Below are 19,119 nucleotides of genomic sequence, written 5' to 3'. Positions count from 1 at the left end.
GGAGAGAGAGAGAGGGAGTGAAAAGGAAGAGATGGACAGAGGGTGTGTATGTTTCAGGTTGATATAGAGAGACAAAGAAGGAGAGATGGAGAGAGATATAGATATAGATGGAGGGGGGAAAGGGTTAATAAGTTTTCTAGCACTAAATGCATGATGGTCATTTATAATCCTATTTAATTGCTTGCACTAGATGCATTGATTTCAATATAGATTTTCATTTCTAATGACATTTGATTGCTTGAACTAAAAGGATTGATTTCGCTGTGGATGTTGATTTGTAATCCTATTTCATTGGTTGTGCTACATGCATTGATTTAAATGTAGATGTTGTCTAATTTTGTTTGTGTGCTTGAACTAAATACATTGATTTTATTGTAGATGTTTATTTCTAATTATTTTTTATTGGTGCACTAGATGCATTGATTTTGGTGTAGATGGTGATTTCTAATTCTATTTTATTGCTTGCACTAGATGCATTGATTTAATCGTAGATGGTGATTTCTAATCCTATTTGATTGCTTGCACTAGATACATTGGTTTTAGTGTAGATGTTGATTTCTAATCCTATTTGATTGCTTGCATTAGATGCATTGGTTTCAATATAGATGTTGATTTCTAATTGTATTTGATTGCTTGCACTAAATGCATGGATTTCAATGTAGATGTTGATTTTTAATCTTATTTTATTTCTTACACTAGATGCATTGATTTGAGTGTAGATGTTGATTTCTAATGTTATTTGATTGCTGCATTACATTCATTGATTTCAATGTAGATGATGGATTCTGATTTGATGTAACTCAATGTATGATGGTATACTAAGTTAAAATGATTGGATTAACAATGTGCATTGTTTTTTGTGTTATAGTACAATTCAAACTATTAATATAGGAGACTAAAAGAGACAAGGTATGATGTTTACTACAATAGTTCCAGTTAAATAATTGAATGGTTTGAGATCTCAAGTATCATTTTCATATAATAGATATGAAAACATCTAAAAACTAACAAATAATGTAAATATTTTGTGAATATGACCACTCATTACAAAAATTCAAAATTACATTATTTCTTGGCTTGTGCAAAACAAACTATATATATAAAAAAATTCCAAACATTAGCAATGAAACAAAAACGACTCTTGAAGGTATATTTAATAATACTTGGAGGGACACTATTAAAAATTAATCAATTTTCAAAAGTTTTGATACATAAAATTAAATGAGGACAAACAATTCAAGACAAGCAACAAAAACAACATTAAAGAAGAAAATGATGGTCATGTCAAACAAAGAAAATATAATGTAAATTTCAAAGTATGAAGTTATCTCAAATTTATACATAATAATGATAATCTAAAAATGTGTCATTTTTGCCCTCAAGTGGAACCAACCTTGATCCATTTAACTCTAGATCTATCATGCACCGAGAGGGATCAAATCCCTGGAGGTGCAAATTTTTCCTCAGATTCTAGATTACAAAGAGAAGCTTTTCACCTCGAAGGATTTCATCCCTCCTTGGGAATGATACATATGAAGTTAGATGGATCTAAGTTGGTTTTATAATATGAAGTTACATGGATCTAGGTTTGTTTTATAACATTTTTTGGCCATCCAGTATGGAAGAGTTGTAATGTCCACTTATATTATGTTATCTAAGAATTTTGACCCCATCAAATTACATCAAAATAAAAAATAAAATTATTAATTACAACATTTTGATTCAGTGAAATTATATAAAAATAAAAATTAAACTAGAAAAATAAAATTATTAATCAAACCAGCCTAGATCCATATTAATTCTATCAAGCTAGAGAGGGATCAAATTTCTCTCAGGTAGAAATTTTTCTTCAAATTTTGGACATTTGAAACATTTCTTACAATTTTGCATTCACAAAAGAGTTTTGCACCTTGAGAGATTAGATCGGTCTAGGCGCTTGATAGACCCAAAATTAAGATGAATCTAAATTAGTTATAATTAGTAATTAAATCAAGTTAAATTAATATTAAGTCATAATCCTCTTTTAAATTTAAAACAAAAATGATTCTTCTTAAAACATAGTAGATCTAAATTAGTATAAATCATTTTAAATTTCAAATTTTAACACATTTTTAATTAAATTTAAAAAAATATTTTATGTCACATCATAAAATTTTGTTCTTTAGAATATTTTTTTAAATACATAAATAAATTAATTACCATAAAAAAATTTATAAAGCATTAAATGTATTATGAAATTACATCAAGCAAATAAACCCAAGGAAACTCCCAATAAAAAATGGATACCACATAAATAACATAATTATAATATTAACCATAAAAAAAAAAAAACTAAAATAATTTATGATAAAAATATTTGGAATAACACTCGCAGTTTGATTTTAAGACCTCTGAAAATCAAACTGATAAATACATATAACAAAGCAGGGTAAGAGACCCGGAAATTGATTCCCTATGGAAGTTTTTACGCCAATATCTCTGGTCTTAATTCATCTTTTTTATTTTGGTTTAGTGCCAGACATAACTTTCGCCATATCCCTTCTCACTCTTATTAAAGTATTTGCAAACTAAATATTTTCCTCCATATCCCTTCTAGCTATTAAAATCTTTCCGCAGAGAGTGGATACGAGTTTGAAATGTTTATATTCATTCATTGGGAATTTAGTAAATAACTAATAACTAATTTATATAATAATGTGTTGAGAAGGATTAAATTTATTATAGAAAAATAAAATATAATGTGAAATTTTTTATAATTTAAATTGTATTTTCAAATGTTATATAAAGCTTAGCTATGTTTAGGTTTCTGTTGTATAAGCACAAAATCAGTAATATAGACGATCATAGACTTTCTAAGCTAGCTTTAAATTCTAGCCAAAACCACCTAAGACTCAATCGAGGGTGGCATAAAGATACAAGGGCCTAAAGACACAAGGGTCTGGTTAAACTATTGGGAAATTAACGAAAATGATGCATTGCAAAACATAAATAACATTAAAGATATTGTTACCTCTAAGTTCAAAGAAAAAATGTGGTGTGAGAAAGATTTAGCGGATAAAAGAAAATTAGGTTATTATAAGAAGTTCATCAACCCCACCCTAGAAGATCAAAAGTATCTCTCTATTTTAACTAGTTCAAAGAAGAAAATTAATATAGCAAAGATTAGAACAAATTCTCATGAGCTCCATAGTGAAACACGTAGTTGGGCAGTTCCTAAAACGTCATGGATGGAAAGGATCTTATCGAGGATGAAAACCAATTCCTCTTAGAATGCCCATAGGAACATCGAGGATGAAAACCACTTCCTCTTAGAATGCCATGCGTATAACCACATTAGATCTCAGTTTCACAATCTTTGTTACAATACTGTCCTTCCTAGCATTTTACAATGTCAAAATTATAGTGACCTCAGGAGGCTTCCCTCCAAGCTTTTCGAGCATAGGAATAAAATCTTAAATCAAAATAAATAATTTGTTTCTTTAGATCCGATAGACCATTGTTTGGTCTGAGCCAAGGTTAACCATCATCATCGTCATCATCAAAATATACAATATTAAATATGTTATTTTGACTATTTTTTACTTCTGACTGTTTTACATAAAATTATATTAATCATATAAAAAGTAACTAAACATATATAACATATTTATTTTTGTTTTTTATTATAACTAATTTTTCAATGCTATATAAAATACACATTATTAATATATTACTTTGAATATTTTTTTTACTTCTAATTATTTTAGATAAAATTATATTATATCATATAAAAATTAACTAAACATATATACCATATTTATTTTTGTTTTTATTATAACCCACTTTTCATATTTATTTTTGTTTTTATTATAACCCACTTTTCATTTAGAAAATATTTTATTTTTATTTAAAAAAAAACATGTCAAACTCCATTGTAATAATACACGCATACTTGGACATCACCATCCTACTGGTTGTGGAATAAGACAGACAACTCAGGCCAGCCCTGATGAGTTCTCAGGCGGTGGCCTTGATGAGCTCCGCAAATTTGAGGCAGGGGGACTGCTTTAAGGTGAATGAATCGTAGCGCAGGAAGAAGTGCGCCAGGAAAAGCTGAGCCATCATTACCACGGGGTACTTTGCTGGACACTGCTTGTTGTCAGCCGATGGTTCATCAGTTTCCCGGCCGTTGGACCATAGGAGATGCTTCAGCATCTTCTCCCCTTCTTCGCCCATGAACCGATTCGGAACGAACTCGTCTGCCCTATCGAATATTTTGGGATCCCTTGTGGCAAACGGCTGGTACCCGCACAGCATCTCACCCTTCTTCACCGCATATTGCCCGTCGTGGGATTCGACAAAGAAATCCTCTTTGGCTCTCGCGTACTGCCAAGCCGCAGGCGGTTCCAACCTCAGAACTTCGTACACAGTGGACCGGACCAAAGCCATGTTCGCCACAGCCCTGCCGTTGATGCCCCCGTGTGCTTGAACGGTTCCGCGGACCTCTTCAGCCAAATCTCTCTGCAGTTGGCCGCCAGCGTCGGCAATATATTTGAGCATATAATTAAACACAATGGCCGTCGATTGCACAGAATTCCCACAGATGGATATTAGCAGATTGACGCAGGCCTCTTCTCTGTTTAGTCGGAATTGATTTTCAGCCAAATCCAGCGCGGAAGTCGCCTTCGTCCACATGAAATTATAGAGTTGGTCGTAACACCTGGAGACGACGGAGAACGGCCGAGGAATGCACTGAATTGTCATGTCGTGTAAGAATTCAGGAAAAGCACGGCAGCCCGTAATCTGACCGCCCATTGCACCGAGCCACTTTTTACTCAATTTAGGGCCTTTGGTTCCGAGGCTAGCTGGCCCCGGAGCTATAGGATCTGCGCTCGCTATAGAGCGGCAGAAAAAATTGAATATCAATTGTTCGATGTGCTTGGTGAAACACGGCTTCCCGTTCCTCGCGAGATCTGTCTCGATGGCAACGGTGAGCTCTTCGAAAGCCCTAACAAACTCTGGAAAATACCTCTCTCGACCGTTGGAGAATAATTGCAACCACCAGTTCTTAGAACGGTGATGCTTTTCTTCTGAGGGGTCTAAGTTGCCATAAATCATGTGCCCATCCGTGTACTCCGGGCTGATCTTGTAATTGCCCAGAACAACATTTTTCTTCTCCATAATCGTCAGATCAAAGAGCGCGGGGAAGCTCTTGCCATCCAGAAGTACTATCAGTCGATTATCCGGCGGCAGATACACTTTGAATACCGTGCTCTTATATTTCTCCACACGACGTTTGAAGAAATCATCGATTCCTCTAAAGTACTCGCATCCCTGAAGGATTTCCTCTGCGGTGGGCGAGTCGTAACTTCCAGGAATCTGTTTTACAGAGTCGTAACTTCCAGGGATCTGTTTTACAGAAGACCCAGATGACTCCGCACTTGCCGACACCATTGTCTATCCTTGATACCTTCACTTTAGCTAAAAAAACATAGAAAATCTGGCAAAGGGAAGCTAATCAAGGCTAAAAAGGATAGAAAATCTGGCAAAGGGAAGCTAATCAAGTTTATCCTTGATACCTAGACCTCAGAAAAAAGATAGAAAATCTGGCAAAGGGGAGCTACACAATATTGAGGGGTTCCATATATAGGCTTCAATTATTTGTGAGAAGGAATCTTCATACCCACCGCCTTCCTTTTTTAATTATTTTGTGGAGGAAATTGAAGTGCTTTGATTTAAACCCTGCCTCTCTTTCTCCATTGTGCTAGAGCGACATCAACAAATCACGCATGCTAGATTGTGCATCCCTTACGCATTTACCTATATTTTTTTTCCTTAAACGTTTGGAAAGGTCGCTGACAATCAAATACACAGGCATGGACAAATCACGCCATGCTGCTAGTGGGCGTTGACAATCAAATAGCTGGACAGAAAATCTTCACGGGATTCCCGTTTTCCGCCTTCATCGTTATAAAAGACAAGAACCCTGGATTCATTTCTAAACCTTAGATTCAGTTTTGCCTTTTTTAGATCGCAATATGCTGATTTGATTTGACATGTCTACATAGATTCTGTCGTCACCGGCGTCATTCATTTTTATTAGAATAAGTTTTTAATATTTAAATGTTTGAGTATGAATTTTGCATTTTTCATTAGATGTTGTTTTATATAACAAATATTTATGGTAATTATTTTATATAGTAAGTATTTAGGTTAAAATACAATAGGTATTGAATAACTTATAACATATTAAATGGAAAGGGAGAAATGGTTATTCTCGAAGGTTTGGGACGCTTTTTTTTCTCTCCAATTTTTTTGGAAAATGTTTTTTTTATGGAAAATTTAGGGGACATTTTACTTCTTCTTAGAGTGCCCCGTGTACAACCACATTAGATTTCACTTTCACAATCTTTGTTACAATACTGACCTTCCTAGCCTTTTACAATGTCAAAATTATAGTAAACTCGGGAGGCTTCTCTCCAAGCTTTTTGAGCATAGGAATAAAATCTTAAATCAAAATTCTTAAATCAAAATAAATAATTTGTTTCTTTAGGTCCGATAGACCAATGTTTGGTCTTAGCGTACGTTAACCATCATCATCATCATCATCACTAATGATGAAATGCCTCTCCGTTGGTCCTCTCATTATTTTTCTTAATAACAATTATAAACATAAAAAAAATTACAAATTTTAATATATTTTACAAAAACTAAATAAAAATTTAAATTTAAATTAAAACTTTAAAACACAATCATTCACATTTTTAATATGTTTTAAATGATGAAATAAAAATTAAAACTTCAAAACATAATTATTCACTTTTCTCATTCGTTTCTCATTAACTGTGTGATTTTACCTTGTCATCTTACATTTTCCTTCTACTGTTGCTATTGGCATTATGGCACAGGTTTGGAGCTATGGCACAGGTGTTGTCCTTGATGGCAACTCACTCTGGTAACAGATCACAGTTTAGGCACTCAAAAAGAAGAAAAAGATATATGCGTAGGGTCACCCAGACGAAGGTGTGTATACACATGGGTGTGACGTTACAAAGGCACGTATGCGTATATATGCACTTTCACGCAAGGAAAAGCATGTATATGTTGGAGAACTTACTTTTGGTCCGTGGTATTTAGTCCTTGGTAATTGAACCTATGGTTTTGGCCATGGTATCTCGTCAAAAGTGTTGATCCCAAGTATTGGGTCCATGGTATTGTTTTTCTATGGTTTTGGACCGTGGTATTGTGGAAGGCCTAAGACTATAAAAGAGGAAGGAAATCATTTGGCAAAGGATCATTTGAATTATTGAATATCCGATAAAGTGTTAGATCTGGAATATTGATGATTGGGTTATGGTGCAGATATGGATCTGAATGAAGGAGGAACCTGAGCATAAAGAGAAGGATAAGTTCTATTGATGGGTCATAATCTTAAGGCTTGAATAATAGTATCTTTGTATGATTTTTGATCCGTTATATGTGGTGCATGCTTGAACTATAAATTTGGTAATATGGGTTAATTAATGTCTGAATATTTGGAAGAGTGAATTATCCTTTATAGATCTGTACGCGGGTTCAGTGAAGTGAAGGCGTGTATACACGCTAGTTCCATGAGTAAAAACACCGTATACACAAGTTGGTCCAAGCACATAATCGTATGCACACAGGTTTCTGGTTGTTGAAGTAACGTATATCTCTTGAGTTGTGTTCTAGTTGCTTCTGTTTATTGCTGCAATGTTCTCGGTTCATAATTTGGTGTGTGGTTATTGTTACTGTGTTTTGGGTATAGATGATAGAGAAGTGTCTACTTGATTCAGTTCTAATTGGTGAAAAGGAGATTGTTTGATGCAGAAATTCTTGACGATTGATTGAGGTTGATGGATCCAATCTGAAAATTTATGAAACGTGGTCCCTGGAAGAAAGATAAGGTTGTAACCTTCTGTAGGCCAGCACCTATGTATTAGTATCTTGGCTAGTGCAAGAGCTAAGGGGGTTGTAGTCCCTTCCAGGAGAAGCTGAAGAACGAGAGAGGGTTGTAGCTCTCGGAACGTTGCAGCCTGCTTACTGGTAAAAGACTACACTAGTACAAAATCATTGTAAAAAGAAGTTTCTAATTAAAAAGAAGATATAGACGAATTGCAGCAGGTGGTTTTCACCCACATTGGGTTTCCACCTTATATCTTGTGTTTTCGTGTGTGATTGTCTTCTGCTCTATTTCACTGTTTTTGGTTACTGTTTATTTGATTTTGATAGATAGATTAATGATCAACATCTGTAAGATAAAGTAAATTATATGTTTGCATGGTATACGCAGGTTTTCTTATACGTAGTTGCGTATATGCACGGTTTTCACTAACTAAAGTAGCGTATATGATCTGGATTTGAAAAAGTAAATAATTGACTTGATAATACTGATTCACCCGCCCCCCTCTTAGTATTATTTCCAACAATTGGAATCGGAGCAAGTCCTTCTGAAGAAGCTTGATCGCTTGAAGGAAGATCCATCATCATGAGCAACTACGAGAGAGAAGCATCTATCAGGCCACCAATTTTTGATGGGACCAACTTCATCTATTGGAGGGTAAGAGTAACAGCCTATCTTCAATTTCTTGGTATAGAAGTCTGGGATATCATAGATACAGGGTACACTTTTCCATCCAAAACTCCTATAGATTCAGCTGGTAAGAAGCAATATGAAACAGATGCAAAGGCTGTTAATACTCTATTAGGATGTCTATCTCAATCAGAATTCGTCAAGGTTATGCAGTATAAATCCGGAAAAGAAATATGGGACAAGATTGTTTTGAGCTATGAAGGAGATGAACAGGTAAAATGAGCAAAACTTCAAACCCTCAGAATTTAGTATGAAAATCTCAAAATTCACAATGATGAAAGTGTGGCTAACTATTTCCTTCGTGTAGATGAGATTGTTAATCGTATGAAAAACTTGGGTGAAGAAATAAAAGAGGCTGTGGTGGTTGAAAAGGTTCTAAGATCTTTGTCCTCTAAGTTTGAATCTAAAGTTTCTGCAATAGAATCTACGAAACCTTACCATGTCGCAACTGCACGGAATTCTAACTGCTTACGAAATGAGGAAAGGAGGACCATCAGACAGGAGAGAAGCTGCTTTCAAGGCTTCAAGCAAAGGAGATTACTATGAGTCAGCACATATGTCAGAAGAAGCAGAAGAATCAAATTTTGTCAAGAACCTTCAACAGGGTGCTGGAAGATTCAGAGGTAAATTACCTTTCAAATGCTTTGCTTGTGGAAGAGTCGATCACTATGCTGCCAAATGTCCTTACAAAGAAAAGCTTGACAAGGGTTAAGGAACCTGTTAGATGGAACAAGAAACAAAATGTAAATAAGAAAAGCTATTACACTCATGAAGACAGTGATGGACTTTCAAATAGTGATGAATATGAACAAGGTAATAAATATAGACTTTTAATGGCTTTTGAAGATGAAGATTTCATGGATGCAATAGATGAAGGTCTTTATGAAGAGATTTCTAAACTCAAAATTTGTTTAGAAGAGAAAAATATGATTATTGATACTCTGCAATTCCAACTGGCTGAAAGGGAAAAACATCATGAAAAGTTAGAATGTGAAATTGTGGCACTTAGAAAAGAGATTGAGAAATCTAAAGCTCTTAATCTTAGATTTGTTAAAGGATCTGAAACATTAGATGAGATTATCAAAGTGCAACGTTCTCCACTAATCAAGACAGGTCTGGGATATAATGAAGAAACAACTCAAGCGCAGGAACCATCTACTTCCAAAAGTTATCTTGATACTGCAAGAAAGTGAACAAAGGCCAAATGGAAATCACCAGGTAAATCAGGGACAATTCACCTCAAGAATGAACAAAGACTATCAGATAAATCGGGGGCAATCTACTTTTAGAATGAATAGAAGATAGAACTAGGCACAGGTAAAACCTTCTCAATCTGCCTCAAGAATGGATGTCAATAGGAACTACAATCATTTGGCTGGTAGATTTGATAATCACAGGAGTTTCTTCAATGGCCAATGTTTTTCTTCTCATAACTTTGGTCACAAAGTAGCTCAATGTGTTGCCTATAAGACAATCATGACTAGAGAAGCTCATAAACAGAGGAGTGTGACTGGGATCATGAAAAGGACCTACAATAACTTCTCTGCTCTTGAAAATGAAATAGAATGTTCAATTTGTAACAATTTCGGTCATGAAGATTCTGAATGAAGGAGTAGGTTTCGGCAGACAACTCAGAAGGAGCAAACCTCAAGTTCCAAATCATGGAGAATAAAAGAATGACAACCAGAAAGATGTGGTATAGCCTTATATGCGGACGGGCAGGAAATCAATGGTACATCGACAGTGGATGCTCAAAACGTATGACAGGTGATAAAGAAAAACTTCAGTCATATAGTGCCTTAAAGAAGGAGAATAAGGTCTCTTTTGGAAATGACACCCCTGCTCCCATTAAAGGTAAAGGTTCTGTTCAGTTGAAAGAAAAGGTCAAAGCTGGAAATGTCATGTATGTTGATGGCTTAAAGCATAATCTATTAAGTGTCAGTTAGATGTGTGATCAAGGAACTGAGGTAATATTTCAATCAAATGGATGTAGTGTTCGTGACCTCGATACAGGAAAAACAGTGATCAAAGGCGTAAGAACTCCAAATAATTTATACATATTCAAAGAAGGACAACATCAATGCTATCTAAGCAAGAATGATGAACATTGGCTATGGCACAGAAGATTGGGGCATCTCAGCTTCTCACAAATAAGGAAAGCATGCAAATACTAGGCAGTTCGTGGTCTTCCAGACATCAGAATTCCAAACAATACAATATGAAAATCATGTCAGTTTGGTAAGCAAACCAGAACTAACTTCCCTGAGAAGGAAGGATCAGCGAGCATGCCGCTTGAACTTGTCCATACTGATGTATGTGGTCCATCTAGAAAAAGGTAACCTCGAAGAGAAGAATACTTTATATTATTCATTAATGACTTTTCTAGGATGTGTTGGATAGGACTTATGAAGCACAAAGACGAAGCCTTTGAAAAGTTCAAATCATTCAAAGCCTTGGTGGAGAACGAATCAGATCACAGAATCAAATGCCTCAGGTCTGATCGAGGAGGAGAATTTACCTCGAATGAATTTTTCGATTTTTGTGAAGAACATGGAATAAGAAGGGAATTCTCTACAACTAGGACTCCTTAGCAAAATGGAGTAGTGGAAAGGATGAACAGAACAGTTCAAAAAATGGCTCGTGCTATGCTTGATGAGTCTGGAACTCCCGCAACCTTCTGGGGTGAAGCTGCATTTGCTGCAGTTGTTATTCTCAACAAAAAAGATGTCGGGGTGAACAACACTCAAACTCCTCATGAGCTCTGGTATCAAATGCTATATCAAAAATATTGATGAAAATCTTGGCAAGTTTGAACCTAGAGCAGATGAAGGCATTCTCCTTAGTTACTCTCCCCACAACAAAGCTTACAAGGGTGACAATAAAAGGCTTGGAAAATTTGTTGAAAGTATTGACGTAGTAGTTGATGAAGAAGAAAACACTCCTAGGCAGGTAAGATCTGAAGATTTCGAAGATGATGAGGACTATCCTTCAACATCAAATCAGACTTATGATGAAGGAGAAGCTCAAGAGGCACCACAAGAACAGATAAGGATAGAAGATAAGACTCCATCCAGGTACGTCCAGAAGAATCATCCAAAATCTCAAATTTTGGGGTAGAAAGAGGCAGGTATACAAACAAGAAGAACAATTGCAGAAGCCTCAAGCTATTTGGCATTGCTCTCCTCCACTGAACCACAAAATGTAAAAGGGGCATGCAAAGATGAATGTTGGGTCAAGGCAATGGATGAAGAACTTGAGCAGATTGAAAAGAATAACACTTGGGAATTGGTTCCTAGACCAAAAGATAAGAATGTGATAGGGAAAAAATGGATATTCAAAAACAAGTTGAATGAAAATGGGGAAGTTATTAGTAACAAGGCCAGACTTGTTTGTAAAGGGTATGCTCAATAAGAAGGAATAGACTTTGAAGAAACTTTTTCTCCCATTGCTAGACTTGAGGCCATTCGAATGTTCATTGCTCTTTCAAGCTTTCAGAAGTTCAAAGTATTTCAAATGGACATGAAATCATCTTTTCTAAATGGAGACTTAGAAGAAGAAGTGTATATTGAGCAACCAGATGGATTCATTCTTGGAAATGATCGAACACTTGTATGCATACTTAAGAAGGCTCTCTATGGTCTTAAACAAGCTCCAAGGGCTTGGTATTATCATCTGGAAAAATATCTTCATCAACAAGGTTTCTCAAAAGGATCAGCAGATAGCAATCTTTATATAAAAATTGAAAATAAGAAATTACTAATACTTGTTGTGTATGTTGATGATATAATTTTTGGCAGCAATGAAGAAGCTATGAGTCAAAGATTTGCCTTGGTGATGCAGAAAGAATTCGAAATGTCCTTGCCTGGAGAATTGATATATTTTCTTGGATTACAAATCCAACAAAATGAAGGCGTTATCTTTTTATCTCAAACCAAGTACGTCAAGCAGATTTTGAAGAAGTATGGCATGGAAGATTCGAAACCAGTATGTATCCCTATCGTTACAGGATGCAACCTCAGTGTAAATGATGAATCAGCAGCAGTGCATCAACCAACTTATAGATCCATGATTGGAAGTCTTCTCTATTTAACAAGTACCCGACCAGACATCATGCATGCAGTGGGAATGGTTGGAAGATTTCAGGCAAATCCTAAGGAAACTCATATTCAGGCAGTAAAGATAATTTTCAAGTATCTTCAAGGAACTAAAAAATAAGGCCTGTGGTATCCGAGAGATACAGATTTCACTCTTCATGCTTATACAAATGGAGATTGGGCTGGAAGCATGGATGACAGAAAAAGCACAAGTGACGACACATTCTTTATGGGTTCCAGATTAGTATCTTGGTTCAACAAGAAACAGAGTTCGATTGCCTTATCTACAGCTGAAGCAGAATATGTGGCTGCCGCATCTTGTTGCACTCAACTCCTTTGGATGATGCAAACTTTGCAGGATTTTCAAATCACTTGTACTCCACCGATCTCCATCTTATGTCATAATACAAGTGCTATCAGTATCTCAAAGAATCCTATCATGCATTCAAATACTAAGCACATACCGATCAAGTATCATTTTCTCCGGGAACAAGTATTGGAACAAAAGGTCAAATTGGAGTATGTTCCCTCTAAGGAACAAGTTGTTGATATTGTCATAAAACAACTGCCTAGGGAAACTTTTGAATACCTCAGACAGAAGCTGGGAGTAGTTGATGTATCATCTTGTCGTTGAAACTTGTCTGTTTCAGAGAAAAATGGGTGTACGAGAGTTTCTTGAGGAGGATCCGCGTACATACGCCGGTTTATGCAGAGACAATTGCGTATATGGCAGTTTGAAAGAAATCAGTGGGGACAAACTCTGGTTGAAGAAAGTCTGATATGGGTCTGACAGAGACCATCTGGCACAGGTTCAGGGGGAGTAGATAAACTTCTGATAATGCATTTTTGGCATTACATTAGAAGCTCTTGGTTCAGGTTCACAACTGTTGATCTCAGGTGGAGCAAATACAGAGGGAAAACAGAAGAGAAGAAACATGGTTGCTAATCTGAATAGTGATTGAAAGATGCTGCAGATATCAGTTATTGGTGAGTTTCATAAGTTTTGCTCTAGATATTTTTGGTCTATGTCATGTATCTCTTTTATGGTGTCAAGGTCATGTAATGGCCTATTTTGGTTTCCCCACTATGCCTGGGATGAATGATGTAATGTACTTGGTTGTCATATGTAAATTTCTGATGTATCCCCACTTGGTTGGGTGATGGATGTATGTATAGAGTCTTTTGGTGATAGGAAGGTCTTTTATGATGTATAAGTCATGGTTCTTCTTGAAGAACATCTTTTTGCAGATCTTGCCTACAGTCAGGGGGAGCATGGTTAGCACAACAGAGCAGAGATTTCAGCATGTACTCAGGGGGAGCACAACCCTTTGCCCTTGATGACAAAGGGGGAGAATGACTTTGAGGATCTTGGGGTTGCCATCAAGTCCAAAGGGGGAGATTTTTGGCATTATGGCACAGGTTTGGAGCTATGGCATAGGTGTTGTCCTTGATGGCAACTCACTCTGGTAACAGATCACAGTTTAGGCACTCAAAAAGAAGAAAAGGATATATACACAGGTTCACCTAGACGAAGGTACGTATACACGTGGGTGTGACGTTACAAAGGCGCGTATGCGTATACACGCACTTTCACGCAAGGAAAAACACGTATATGTTGGAGAACTTACTTTTGGTCCGTGGTATTTAGTCCTTGGTAATTGACCCTATGGTTTTGGGCCATGGTATCTAGTCAAGAGTGCTGATGCCAAGTATTAGGTCCATGGTATTTTTTTGCTATGGTTTTGGATCATGGTATTGTGGAAGGCGTAAGACTATAAAAGAGGAAGGAGATCATTTAGCAAAGGATCATCTGAATTATTGAATATCTGATAAAGTGCTAGATCTAGAATATTGATGATTATGTTATGGTGCAGATCTGGATCTGAATGAAGGAGGAACCTGAGCATAAAGAGAAGGATAAGTTCTATTGATGGGTCATAATCTTAAGGCTTGAATAATAGTATCTTTGTATGATTTTGATCCATTATATGTGGCACATGCTTGATCTATAAATCTGGTAATCTGGGTTAATTAATGGCTGAATATTTGAAAGAGTGAATTATCCTTTATAGATTTGTACGCAGGTTCAGTGAAGTGAAGGCGCGTATACATGCTGGTTCCGTGAGTAAAAACAGCGTATACGCAGGTTGGTCCAAACACAGAAGTGTATGCACACAGGTTTTGGCTATTGAAGTAGTGTATATCTCTTGAGTTGTGTTCTAGCTGCTTCTATTTATTGCTGTAGTGTTCTGGGTTCAGAATTTGGTGTGTGGTTACTGTTACCATGTTTTGAGTACAGCTGATAGAGAAGTGTCTACTTTATTCAATTCTAATTGGTGAAAAGGAGATTGTTTGATGCAGAAATTCTTGATGATTGATTGATGTTCATGGATCCTGTCTGTAAATTTATGAAACATGGTCCGTGGAAGAAAGAGAAGGTTGTAGCCTTTTGTAGGCCAGCACCTACGTACTAGTATCTTGTCTAGTGCAAGAGCTAAGGGGGTTGTAGCTCCCTTCTAGGAGAAGCTGGAGAATGAGAGAGGGTTGTAGCTCTCTACAGGTTGCAGCCTGCGTACTGGTAAAAGACTGCACCAGTACAAAATCATTGTAAAAAGAAGTTTCTAATTAAAAAAAAGATAGAGATGAATTGCAGCAGGTGGTTTTCACCCACATTGGGTTTCCACGTTATATCTTGTGTTCTTGTGTGTGATTGTCTTTTGCTCTGTTTCACTATTTCTGGTTACTGTTTATTTGATTATGATACACAGATTAATGATCAACATCTGTAAGATAAAGTAAATTATAAGTTTGCATGGTATACGCGGGTTTCCTTATACGTAGTTGCGTATATACGCGGTTTTCACTAACTGAAGTAGCCTATACTATCTGGATTTGAAAAAGGAAATAATTGACTTGATAATACTAATTCACCCCCCCTCTGAGTATTATTTCCAACAGTTACTCGACATTTTACATGGCTGCCCGAGTTTTTTTGTTGCTAATTTTTTTACCTTGTCATTTTACATTTTCCTTCTCCTGTTGCTCGAAATTTTACTTGGCCGCCCGAGATTTTCTTGCTATCGCGCTTGACATTTTCCATCTGCAATTTGTTGTGATTCAGATTTACTATTGAGACGTTTGGAGTTGCAATTTTCATTTTGTGACTTGGAGTAATTTTCATTTTGTGACTTGGAGTTGCCTGATTGGATCTGCTAGTTTCATTTGTGACTTGGAGCCATCGGGTTGGAGCAGTGATTTACTAATATTTCACTTTTTTTATGTTTACTTTTAGTTTATTATTACATTGCTATTTTAGACTAACATAATATCATTGTCATATGATGAATTTACTTTAGATGTGTATTGTGTAATTTCAATTGTCAAATGATTAATTTAATTTAGATGTACTTTGCATAAAATTAATGGCCATTGTCAAATGATGAATTTAAATGGAACATTGCTTATATGGATTTAATTTAGTAATTTACTTTTAGATTTACAAGTTTAAGTTTATGATTACAGAAATGTCAAATAATAATTATGATTCATAATAATCTAATACAAAATGATAATCATACTTAAATATATATTTTATATTTATTAAGATTTACTATTTACTCATATAATTATTGACATATTGTTGAAATTTTAATTTTACATTTTATATATTAAATTTTTAATAATTTTATAAATTTTACAACTCCGACCTCACTCAGTTTCCCCAAAATTTCCTTAAATTTTGAAGTTGCTTCTGTACGTCCCTTGTACGTATCCCGCTCCAGCCTTTCTTCGTCCCAAAAACTTGGTAGAACGTTATATTTTTTCATATTAAGAAAATTGAATATAAAACGTAAGTTAGATTTCATGAATTTTATATGAAACTAGCATATTGGACAATCTTAAGCGCATGAGATGTTTGAAAGAATCGTATAAAATATTGTAACAAGAAGATATAATAGAACGGTGTGTGATATAATGATATAATATAAAAGGTATATTTAATTTTCAGGTATTTTATAACTAAATAAAGTATGGGATAAATCTTATAGACTAGATGTTAGCGAGAATTTGTAATTGTTTTTCTGATAATAAAAATATTTAAAATAAAAAACAGATTCCGTTAAAATCACATAAATTTACAAATCAATTTTAAAATAATTATTATAACTTTAATCGTCTATTTTTATTTTTTTATCTCGTTACCTTATAATGATTATTCCTAAATCAATATAATTTATTATATCTCAATAAATCATAATTATTATATTTATTTATTTTATAAATATATTATTTGATATATATATAATATATTATTAGTGTTATTACATCATTATATCATTATTTTATTGGCAGTATAGATTCATCATAAATATGGATTTAACATGAACAATTCTGGACTATTTACAATAAAAACAATAATAATAAATTTTCAAGTGTTTACATTAAAAATAATAATAATAATTAAATAAATTAAGCCTAGCATGCTACCTTGCACAAATAAACAAACAAACTAACACATCCTCTTGTACTAGACCATAAACTAAGCCTCTCGATTCAATAATAAAAAATGAAAATATTATAACAATTTTTGACTATTTACACTAAAAATAATAATAATAATTAAATTAACAATTTTTGACTATTTACACTAAAAATAATATTAATAATTAAATAAATTAGACCTATTGTGCCACCTTGCACAAACAAATACTTATTGATAACCTTGTGCCATGGAGCATAACCCTTTCGTCATCTAAAAGGCCATGTCCATAGTGGTAAAGCATTGTTCACATACTCTCATTAAGTTTTTTTAGAACAAATAAATTAAGAAAAAGGTTATATAACTGGGGTTATATAACTGGGCTATTATATCTATATTTATATCGTGTAGAATTAATTAGTGATTTGTATAATGGATAAATACGTTGTTGTTCTTCCAAGATGCCTAATATAATTTTTAAAAATATATAACTAGCAATTGCACCATATTTTGCAAAGGAAACATTGTAAGGCAGAAGCATAGGAAAGACTAGTGTAGAACAAAGAAGATCACATAGAAGCAACCATCATGAAGGAATGAGATGTGAATTGTGTTTCCATGGAACCATGTCATGAAAGTCTCAAAGATATTGATGATAAGAGTGGTCGGCAAGTAGACACTCCAGAAAATCTAGGAAGATGCACTGAAGAAGCACTTCCAAGGGATGAACCCTCCTATATCAACTTAAAATGGTCAAACATATTTAGTTCACTAACTAATCCTCTTTAGATTCAGACTCTATACTTCTCCACAAATGACTTAACATTTTTGCACATTGAAGAGATATTTCCTTGGGCACCCATAGTCTGGTTAGAATAGCATTGGAAAATAGCATTTTCTAATATGTCATGATCATATGAAACTTTCAGACCCGAAGCAACTTCGTTGATTGCATTTACACCATCATGCCTGGAAAAAGCATCAATTGCATTTAACAACAACAACATGGAATCGTCATTATGAAGAGCTTTGGACAAGTAAATATTTCTCTTTGAAGCTGACTTGGAAAATCCTTTGCTGACACCTTTTTAAGGTCCTCAAAAATTGCAGTCATCACTTCTTAAGGAGAACCACTCGAATATTGTATGTACTCTGCCAACTGATTAGAAGACTTTCTCCTTTGAAGAAAATCATTAAAACAAACAAGAAGCTTAGCATTAATGCTTAGCCCTTTAATTGTCAACAAGTTTTTCTCATCAACATCACTCTACTCATAATCACTCTCTGGGATAAGTTCTGTCGATTACTTACCATTTTCAATAGCAAGCTTTCTCACGCTCAAACATTGTGTTCTTTGAAACAATATTCCCTACAACCTTCATATCAATACATTGATTTGTACCTTTTTCAAGTATAATTAACATCACCATTTCAATGGTAGCAAGAGTCAGTTGTTTCTTGATCCTCTTCTATGTATCCTCAATAGAGGTGTCAGTCTGCCATTCCACTCCATCATTATCTCTATCATCAACTTCCTCATCATGGTCATTGATGCAGGGGGATCTGAACCCTTAATGAACCAAGCCAACCTTGAACAGAATTTGGTTAATTAACAAATTTTAGTTTAAAAAATCAAGTAAAATTGAATGTATGTATAACAAGAACTTAAGGATTCATTGGTGAATCAAGAAAGGGAGGACAAAACCCTATGCATGTGAGAGAGGGAAAAATGTAGTTGTTGGAGAATTCTTGATTAAGGCTGAGATGGCTTAAATTGTAATCTAAGTTTGTAAATAAAGAAAATGCCTCTTTGTGAATTAGTTTTCTGTGTTTTTACTTTTTTGTTTGAATTTTTTCACTAGCATTTGGCAGACAAACTAAACATGTCTGTGTCTATGCTCCAATACATGATGGATGAATATACAGGGATTGAAGAAGAGAAAATATGTGCG

At 34.8% G+C, this 19,119-nt stretch overlaps 1 protein-coding gene across 1 annotated transcript; it reads right to left on the bottom strand.

The window, feature by feature from the left end:
- Positions 1 to 3,906: 3,906 nt before the first annotated feature.
- On the bottom strand, positions 3,907 to 5,581 carry LOC149187868 (allene oxide synthase 1, chloroplastic-like). The gene has a single exon (XM_089412891.1). It carries the CDS (start codon positions 5,431 to 5,433, stop codon positions 3,997 to 3,999), a length of 1,437 nt encoding a protein of 478 aa, XP_089269017.1. The 5' UTR covers positions 5,434 to 5,581; the 3' UTR covers positions 3,907 to 3,996.
- Positions 5,582 to 19,119: the final 13,538 nt, after the last annotated feature.

The sequence above is a fragment of the Pinus tabuliformis genome, chromosome 3_1, assembly GCF_031772625.1.
Source record: "Pinus tabuliformis cultivar Carrire ecotype Pingquan chromosome 3_1, CPIR1, whole genome shotgun sequence".
NCBI classification, from domain to species: domain Eukaryota; kingdom Viridiplantae; phylum Streptophyta; class Pinopsida; order Pinales; family Pinaceae; genus Pinus; species Pinus tabuliformis.
Note: the sequence above shows the minus strand (reverse complement) of the source record. Positions and strands in the feature narration are given on the sequence as shown.

Coding starts and splice junctions, on each gene's coding strand:
- LOC149187868 (XM_089412891.1), bottom strand. CDS start 5,433: ATGGTGTCGGCAAGTGCGGAGTCATCTGGGTCTTCTGTAAAACAGATC.